The 10549-nt window shown below is 38.4% G+C and overlaps 1 protein-coding gene across 1 annotated transcript in view; it reads left to right on the top strand.

Moving 5' to 3' along the window:
* Window positions 1-10549, top strand: part of LOC107594466 (voltage-dependent L-type calcium channel subunit beta-3-like) — a 40238-nt gene that overhangs the window by 19415 nt on the left and 10274 nt on the right. Inside the window, exon 3 of the mRNA XM_016284525.1 lies at window positions 10226-10345. Within this exon, the coding sequence (XP_016140011.1) occupies window positions 10226-10345 (120 nt within the window). The remainder of the gene's footprint in view (window positions 1-10225; window positions 10346-10549) is intronic.

Raw genomic sequence — 10549 nt, 5'->3', positions numbered from 1 at the left:
TGTGTGTGTGTGTGTGTGCATGTTTATGTGGTTTATGAGGACACAAATTTGTATAATAGCATGGGTATGACATAGGTATTACAACGAGAAGGTGATTTATGAGGACATTTTCAGTGTCCCCGTAATTCAAAAGGCTTATAAATAATTCAGAATTCGTTTTTTTGAAAATCTAAAAATGCAGAAAGTTTCCTGTGAGGGGTAGGTTTAGGGGTAGGGTTGGTGTAGGGCAATAGAATATACGGTTTGTACAGTATAAAAACCATTACGCCTATGGAGAGTCCCCATAAACCATAAAAACAAACCTGTGTGTGTGTGTGTGTGAGAGAGTTTATTTAGTCATAGTTTGGGGACAATTTTGTTACTAGAAGTGAGCTAAATAAAATAAAACATGTCTTTAGGGACATCCAGGGATGTCCTCAATTGGAAAACTAAAAACAAAATACATTTCCTTAAGAACTCAAAAATATATATTATATTATATTATATTATATGATATGATAAAGCTTTAAGGGCCATTCACACCATGGCCAATAACTATAACTACAAATTTTTAATAGTCTTTCTAATTTTATGTGAATAGTGAAGTCCAAATGGCAGCTATAACGATAATGACACAAAGGAACAATACAATTGGGAGGAATCACTTTCAAAACAATTTTTTTTCCAGCTGATGAATTTGAAAAAACACTGACAGCCAATTAGAATCCACCGACTTTAAAGAGCTCATGCATTTAAAGCAACAGACAACAAAACTGCAGAGTGTGTTAATATTGTCTGTTAGTGGACGCTAATATAGTCATTTTTATTTGAATGAATTTTTTTTGTTAGGTATAAATCTAACAACAAGCAGTGAAGTGTGTTGTTTAAACTCATTTTAACATATGAACCAAGTGAGACGCTAGATGGCCCTTAGTTGGAAAATATTACTCAGCTTCATGTGTATTTGAGATACAGTTGTTGTTTGGGTTGCATGTGAGCATCTCAAGAGACGTGTCTTTTTTCATGGGACTTTTGTTCACGCTGGTCTGTCTCTCTTCCCATATCTGTCTCTCTCTCTCTCTCTTTTTCCCCTGTGTCTTCCTCTCCTCCCTCCCATGTGTGCTCGCTTTGTTTGAGGCTGTTATTTGGAGCTGACAGAATTAGGGCTGAGTTTCAAATATAGGAGGAAGCATCGCCATGGCCTCACCGACCAGAAGAACGTCTCCCACCAGCCCAGAACTTCCATTCATTCTCTCCTGTTTTTTCTTCAACTACATCGATTTCAGCGATCACCTTCATCATTCCACCCACGGCAATGTGGTTTTACTCATGGGGGCATTCGCTTATCTTTACACTATTATGCCTCGTCTATGTCTTATTATTCCCTTTTATTTCCGCCTGCCTCACAACAAGGTGGTATTGTTTAATAACCTCAGGTGTATCTTGATGTTAAAATTATGAATGTGTCTGATGGATAAATGATATCCATGATGCAGTGAATCTATGAAGATTACGCACGGAGAAGGAGATGATCTATGAGCTGTAAGGGGGAAGGAGAAGGCGCAGGGTGGGGAGGGATTGTGTGCTATATTTGGTGTTGCAGTGAAAGCAAGAGTGGGTGTGAACCAACTTCATCTGCCATCAAAGACTCCCTAAGAAAGGGGGTGAGGGGTAAACATCTGCACACAGCTGAGTTGGGGCTTTGGACACAGGAGGAAAAAGAGGGTGTGGATGTGGGCTTTTGTTAGGAAGCAAATCAAATTCCATCCTTTTCCAAAACGATGGTGATGTCATAATGGTAGCAGACAAGTATGACGATGATTCAACAACGAGAAGTTATTGAATCTATGCGTCAGAGAAATAAGCGAGCGGCCATCCTTAGAATTTTGTGTTTGAACTTGCATTTTTTGTCATTTCCATCACTGTTGAAGAGTAATTAGCTGGTGAAGTGGACACACATTGTTTGGGATGTAACGATTCACTCAACTCGCGTTGTGATATGATCCACAATACGATTTTTAGACAAATTAGTGACGTGACATGTGGCCAAGTATGGGGACCCATACTCGAAATTAGTGCTCTGCATTTATCCCATCCAAAGTGCACACACACAGCAGTGAACACACACACACCGTGAACACACACCCGGAGCAGTGGGCAGTGTACATTTGCTCCCCCCACCTACAATCCCTGCCGGTACGAGACTCGAACCCGCAACCTTTGGGTTACGGGTCAAGACTTCCCCCACTTTCATTATAAATGAAAAGGTGTCCTTTTGCACCAAATGCTGCACATTTCTTTGTGAAATTGAAATATGTCAAATAACAAAACAAAATTGAAATTTTACAACAAATCTCAAATCAAATAAATAAATAATACAAATAAAATAAATCTTTGGCTTTGCCTGTGGTCTTTTCATTTAAAATTAGAGGCAACCACTGCATATTAATCACGATCCAAAAAAAGATGCTGCATTCAATGCAGCATGAGCAGTTTTTTATTTAAATTAGATTATTTAATTTCAAAATTTGATGCAAAAACAGAATGGTCTGACTTTAGCTTTGTGAAACTATACTACATAAAACATCTGAATGAAAGAGAAGCAGCAGATGGGCTGAATGAGTTGGAAAGTCACATTTTTTTCCATTTTGCAACGCCTCCAGGCAGCTCATCCAAGATCTAAATGAATGGGGGAATCCTGAAATCTCAAAAACTTCTCTCTGAACACGCATTTAAATTACATATTTCAAATCAGCTACAAAATCTGAAGTGACCTGTCCCATTACTTTTGTTGCTTAAGCTCTAATTACGTTTAACATCGTGTTTTTTGCAGGTTGCTCCAGCTATTGCATGTGACACCACGACACCAATCTCCTTTACGGCTGTTTCAATGATAACCAGAGGACGCTGTTACAAACACTGGAAGAACAGTAGCTGCGTCCCAAATGACACACTATACACCAGGGATCCTCAAATCTGGCCCACGAGATCCACTTTCCTGCAGAGCTTAGCTCTAACCCTAATCAAACACACCTGAGCATACTAATCAGTGTCTTCAGGATCATTAGAAAATCACAGGTAGCTGAGTTTGATCAGGGTTGGAGCTAAACTCTGCAGCGCATTGGCCCTCCAGGGCAAGATTTGAGGAACCCTGCTATACACTATGCACTTATACACTGTAGTTATGCACTATGTACTCAACCATGTAGTGTATGAATTATATAGGTTATTTTGTCATTCATAATCGGAGTCTGATAGCCTCTCCCCCTTCGATACGTAATTAAAGCTGCGACAGTTGAGTGCATGAAGTGTCCAACATTCCACACTTCGTTTTTTTTCAGTTATTTAAGTGCATGATCCGTGTATTTAAAGTGCACTTTTCTTTTTAGAATTTTCTTTGTGAATACACTCATCGCACTATTTATACTACAAAACGTCATATAATAGTGCATAAATATGCAATTTGGGATTGTTACGGGGCTGACGAGACGTGAGACTTGCGGATCCATTCGCAGAGCTTTATTAGACAAAGGCAGAGACGTGGTCATACAGCAGGCATGGGTCAGATGAGAGCAAACAGGTATATGGTGGGCAAAACACAAGAATAGTCCTAGGGCTAGCACAGGTCGACGATCGGCAGACAGAATCAAAAGGGGCAAGACAAAAGGGGTGAATCCAGGGAACCAGGCGAAGATCAGAAACCGAGAAGGCTAAGGCTAAGACTAGGGCTAAAGCTAAGGCTAATGACTAAGGCAAATGACTAGGGCTAAGGCTAAGGCTAATGACTAGGGCTAAGGCTAAGGCTAATGACTAAGGCAAATGACTAGGGCTAAGGCAATGACAAGGGCTCCGTAAGGTAGCTATCTCTAGGAGAGTGATAAACGCTGAAACAATACTCGGCAGAGGGAAGGGATCAGAGTGAGTGTTAAATAGTGAGGGAGTGATATGAAACAGCTGGGTGCAATCAGTGTAAACAGGTGTGTGCAATTCGTGCTGAGTGCAATCAGTGCAATGCATGATGGGAAATGTAGTCCGGGGTGATGTGCAACAGTGTGTAGTGCGAGAGTCAATGAATAGGAAAGTTCGTTGACCGGATTCGTGACAGGGATGCACCTAGAGACAGAACTGGAGCAAAGACCGGAGGACGACACTGGAAGGACTCGATATGTGATGGGCTGTGATGTGGATGTTCTTTGCATTATGACTGATAATAAATAGTTATTGTCACGTCGTGCAAAATATTTTATAAAACTGCTGAGCACTTTTTTCCTGTTTATTTTGTAGCTTACATAACCAATGTAAATACATTTATTATTAAATGTATTAATTGTTATTTTAAGCGAAGACCATTACTTTGTTATGAGTCACCATATTAATTGTTACATGCAGTTAGAACACATCAAAACAAGGCAACATTTTGTGCATCCCTTTAAATGAATGTCATGTTTTACAAATATTGAGTTTCTTACACTTCACCGGTGAATGCAATCTGGTAGTTCTCCTATCAAAATCAGTGCAGGCACACAGTAGTCGCCAAACAGGGACTGTCGTAAAGAACAAGCAAATCTGTACAGAGCCCCTCCCCCAAAGAACCGCCAGTCTGTAAAGACTGACGATTGGCTATTTTGACTGGAAGGCGGGAAGGCCATATTGAGCGTTTCACTTTTCCCCATTCATAGTTATACGAGTGGACCATCTTTGTATATATCTATAATCTTTGGCTGCGCTTTTGAACACTTATACTTTAACATGCACTATACCATGGTCTATCTGAATACTCTATTCTGATTGGCTGGCAGGTATGCATTAAAATCGTTTAATGCACAGCTAGCCGTGCATTATCTCTTACTTATACAGAGGCAAGATGAAAAAAAAATAGCATCTACATTTTTCTGAAGAGTCAGTTCCCCTCAGTGATACATATAAACTCCCACCCCCAACTGTATCGCGATTCATTTAATATCTCAACCGACTTGAATCGTCACATATTTATATAGATTTTCAACTGGCTTGAGGTGCATCGATACATCCATACTTATTGTAGAGTTAACGAAAGTTATCATGAGCACTGTAATGTTTGAAGCGTATGTCATAACAAATGTCAGTAGACCGGGAAGATTTTAAAATCGGAAGACAGAAGACAACAAATGCAGCGATGAAAAGGGGCGGAGATACACAAGGTCTATATTGCAAAGAATTATTGCTCTTTATTATTTGATCAAACCCCTAACACTAATAAGCAACCACATAAGTCACTCTTAACACCCAGGCAAACAGTGTGCTAAACACTTAGAACACTCAGCAACCAGTTAACAGTGTGCTACAGTCGTGTATGCTGTGTTCTGATTAGCTAACTTTCTATCCTAAATAGTATTAAAAATTAGAATTAGTGTGTCCCAATCGTATTATGTTGAAATGAGTATCCCAAAGGTACCTGGATGGTCTACATATCAGTGTGCTAAAAGAACACTCAGGACACTGTAACAAACACATAGCAATGTGCTAAAATAATCCGCACATTCTAGCAACCACATAGCAATGTGTTAAAACAAAAACAAAACAACAAAAAAACTCAGAACACCCTAGCAACCACAGCAATGTGCTAAAAAAAACTCAGAACACCCTAGCTATCCAGTGCATTGTGATTGGCTGAATACCTCAAGTGGGTGACGGAAATATTACGCCCCTACCATACTGTGATGCCCTGTGTCCCGGCGCAACAAGACAAAACAATAAAACCCATTTCAAACGAGGCATTTGTGGCATCCAGTGGGGACATATCACACTACAGATTTAAATGTACAAACACGTGGCATATTTTCTTTGTATTGCTTTTCTGTGAGCTAGCCAATATATCTCCATTAAATCAATATCTTTCACCAATAAGAGAATAGCATAGTGGTTCTCGAAATGCTCAATTATGTTTTTGTTATGAGGAAGATTAATTATGTTGGAGGAATGTTATACAGAGACAGTGGCGATGACACGCCGCTCACAATGAAAGAGCTGATTCTGCAAAAACAAGCCTTCTGTTCAGAGCCGGAGAGAGTTAAATATGCTAGAGTCTGCACTTTCTCGCCTTTTTTCTTCTTTCATCGGCTGTCGTGAATACAGTCGATAAGGGTGCGAGTATGTGTGTTGTGTGTGTGTGTGTGTGTGTGTGCTTTACCTCATACCTCGTCAATATAGTATTGTTCAAACTAAATGTTAGAACACTGTGTAGATGGCACTGATTTTCACTGGCATGCTTTATGGAGGAGTGCATTTTTGGAGATTTCCACTCAGCTAAATATTACAAATAGATATCTGTGTGTGTATATATATATGATTAAACAACGTGACCAATGGATAGTGCACATTTTCTTTTTTCTTTTAAATATTTAGCATATGCATGCATATATTCATTTCAGAAATTGTATAAACCTTTATCTTTTTTGCTATTATTAGATTTTATTATGTACAGTAGGGTCAGAAAGTCTGAAACCACTAATGTAAACGTTTCTGTTTGGCTTTTTCTTGTTTAATTTTATTTACAAATTGTATATTGTCACTCTATAATGATCAAAAGAGCATTTTACAGTACTTCAATGGAGGCAAGAACACCTGACCTGACAAAGGAGCCACATGGTCAATATTACAAATTTACTTATTTAATTAGTAATATAAAAAATAATATAATTCTAGAATATGCAGAATATAATTACAGGTATCTTATTATAATCTGTAATATTATATCTTAAATGATGTGATTCTTATTCATAGTGGTGAATACAGCTGAAAACGTTGTTGTTGTTGTTGGTGGTGGTGATGGTGCTAGTAGTGTTTTCTTAAGCTTCCTTATTTCCGTCCACAGTGAGATTCAGTCATTTTTCTCCCAAAGCATTCTGCTCGCTGCAGCTTGGCTAGTCCTGAGGTGCTCATTTTCATCCCTTCCTCCATTTTTCCTTCTTCTAACAGCTTGTACTACCTGCTTGCATTTTCATTTGTCTCCTGAGTTCCACACACTCTCTCTCTCTCTCTTGCTCGCTCTCTCTGTTTCTCGTCTTCTCCCTCGCTGCTGTGAGGTTCTGAGGGCAGTCATGACTGCTCTGTTTTGGGTGCTGGATCTCGGTGTTATTTTTGACTGGCATTGAGCGCCGGTTGATCGTTCTCGGACCAGGAACAATCTTCAGAGTGGCCCAGGAAAGGGCCACCAACCAAAGCACTATGCTTTGAGGGTACTGCGGTCTCTCTTGAGCTCAGAGAGAATGAGATAGCGTTACAAACAACCCATTAACCATTCTCCTGAAGAAGGTAGGTGGAATTTACCTGGTTATGAATTTGCGGACAGTGAGTCTGAATTTCAGAGAGAGGTTGTTTTTATTGTTTTGTATGATTAATAGGTATTGTAAGGTTTGTGAGGGTGTTGGTCTGGATGCACAAATTTTAGAACTGGATTACACTTTGTTATCATCATGGTTATGGAAAATGTTGGCATCGCTTTGAAATGCAAATTCCACTGTTATTGGTATATTTGGGTGGTTTTGTTTCATTATTTCAGTCGAATCATTGTTCTGAGCATTACATGACTGCCTCTGGCTCATCGCACTAGTGCTGTAGTAATCTGTCAACTTACAGATGAAATCTGAGTGTTACGATCATTATGCCACAGATCACAGTTATATTTTATGAATTATCAACATTTGTAATGTACAGGTTCCATTTTTACCCCTGTGGAATCTACGTTTCTTTGAATAGTTTGAAGCTGCCTGTGCCTGTCATTGGAAAGGCATGATGACTCACTGACCATAAGCATTTCAGCTCCAGTGTTGCTCCAGTCGTTGTACAGGAAAAAGAACAGTGTTTTAAGCTTTTTACACATCTCTAATGAGGAACATATACGGCAACAAGAGTTTTATCTACATTAAAAAAAATGTATCTCATTGTGCACTAAAATACAAATAGTCAGTTTGATTATATGTGACCCTGGAGCACAAAAGCAGTCTAAAGTCGCTGGGGTATACTTGTAGCAATAGCCAAAAAAACATTGTATGGGTCAAAATTATAGATTTTTCTTTTATGCCAAAAATCATTAGGATCTTAAGTAAAGATCATGTTCCATAAATATATTTTGTAAATTTCCTACTGTAAGTATATCAAAACTTAATTTTTGATTAGTAATATGCATTGCTAAGAACTTAATTTGGACAACTTTAAAGGCGATTTTCTCAATATTTTGATTGTTTTTGCACCCTCAGATTCCAGATTTTCAAATAGTTGTATCTCGGCCAAATATTGTCCTATCCTAACAAACCATGCATCAATGGAAAGCTTATCTATTCAGCTTTGATATGTTGTATAAATCTCAATTTTAAAAAAAATTACCCTTATGACTGGTTTTGTGGTGCAGGGTCACATACTGTATAATGCTGTAAATCACACAGTGTTTAAATATAGTAAATATACACTCACCAGCCACTTTATTAGGTATACCTTGATAGTACCGGGTTGGACCCCCTTTTGTCATCAGAACTGCCTTAATTCATGAACATTCAAACATGTCACATTCAGTCACTTAAATCAACTTTCATCCCAGTTCTGATGCTCGGTTTGACCTTCAGCAGATTGTCTTGATCAAATCGACATGCCTAAAGGCCAAAGTATACTTCGGTTTTTATGATGGTCCACGTATAGTGTGCATGATGCAAATTTTGTCACCAGAAGAGTACACGCACCATCCAATTTTTGTAAAGATGCACTGATACAAAATTTCTCATCCGATACCGATAGTTGATTATTCAGAATGATATCTGCCGATACTGATAGATTCGTTTTCTAACGGAAAAAAATCGCTTCCAACTAATGCTGTAAATATCAGCAACCTTAGTTTAAAAGAGTACAAAGACAGGTTTATCGGTCATATCTTCTGGAGAAAAACAGAGCAGACGCTGGACAAAGATGAAGCTTTCTAGAGCATATGTGTCGACCTCCTGTGTTCGTGTACACCTCAAATGGACTATACTGTGAAAGGCTACGTGTACGATTGTGTGCATATGTTAGCGTACACATTTAAAAAAAAAAAATATATATATATATACTTGGGCCTTAAGTGCATTGAAGTGCCGCCATCAGATTGGCTTATTAGATTTTTAACAAGCAGTTGAAAAGATGTACCTATCCACGTATAGTGTGCATGATGCAAATTTTGTCACCAGAAGAGTACACGCACCATCCAATTTTTGTAAAGATGCACTGATACAAAATTTCTCATCCGATACCGATAGTTGATTATTCAGAATGATATCTGCCGATACTGATAGATTCGTTTTCTAACGGAAAAAAATCGCTTCCAACTAATGCTGTAAATATCAGCAACCTTAGTTTAAAAGAGTACAAAGACAGGTTTATCGGTCATATCTTCTGGAGAAAAACAGAGCAGACGCTGGACAAAGATGAAGCTTTCTAGAGCATATGTGTCGACCTCCTGTGTTCGTGTACACCTCAAATGGACTATACTGTGAAAGGCTACGTGTACGATTGTGTGCATATGTTAGCGTACACATTTAAAAAAAAAAAATATATATATATATATACTTGGGCCTTAAGTGCATTGAAGTGCCGCCATCAGATTGGCTTATTAGATTTTTAACAAGCAGTTGAAAAGATGTACCTAATAATGTGGCCGGTGTGTGTACATTTCAATAGAATATATACTGTACATTCATTAAGCAGACACTTTGTTTAGCAGTATCTAGTGTTAATCTACAATTTAGTATCTGCTTTACAACTTGTTTATTTATAAAGGTTTATTTTAAAGGATTATTTATATGTTGTTGTGCACATAGATGGTTTTATTATGTGTGGACTGAGCTCTTAGGTTCTCATTAATTTACAAATAATTATAAGTACCACATAAACAAGAGCACTTATGACAAAAATGTGCTTTACATATAAAGTAGAACATGTCATACATATTGTTTAACTTCATATACAAGAACTGCTTATCAGTTTGCTATTTACATGTCTGCATGTTTCTTGTGCCACTTCTTTATTGTTCTGCCCATTTTCTAGAATCCAAAAGAGTTTTGTTTAAATGGTTTATTATTTTATTTTTAATGAATTCTGTCTTCCTGTAGCTATGTTTTGTGGTGATTGATGAGTGTTATGTCTAGCTAAGCTATGTTTACACTGCAAGTCACGGGCTATTTCCTGTGCTTTTTCATTTCTCCGTTATGGCAAACGTTCTCGGCTTCCCTTGTTCCTGCAGGGTTCAGCCGATTCGTACACGAGCAGACCTTCGGATTCCGACCTGTCAGCGGAGGAGGACCGCGAGGCGTATCGGCTTGAAGCCGAACGCCAGGCCCAGCTGCAGCTCGAGAGAGCTAAGGTTCCTCAAGCTCTTCTTTAATGAGCTTTTTCTATTTTTTTGTATAGTGGGCAACAACAAAGTGTCAGTCTGCATGTAGCTTTAGAAATGTGTTGGGACGGGATCATCCATACTAATGTGCTTAGAGTAAACATTTTATAAGCATTTAGGTCAATATTGTAAACTTTAAGAGGATCATTTCATAGTTTCTTGATAGTTGTGTAA

Source organism: Sinocyclocheilus grahami, unplaced genomic scaffold (assembly GCF_001515645.1).
Source record: "Sinocyclocheilus grahami isolate Dianchi unplaced genomic scaffold, SAMN03320097.WGS_v1.1 scaffold10.1, whole genome shotgun sequence".
In the NCBI taxonomy this organism is placed as follows: domain Eukaryota; kingdom Metazoa; phylum Chordata; class Actinopteri; order Cypriniformes; family Cyprinidae; genus Sinocyclocheilus; species Sinocyclocheilus grahami.
This window is presented reverse-complemented; position numbering and strand designations above follow the sequence as displayed.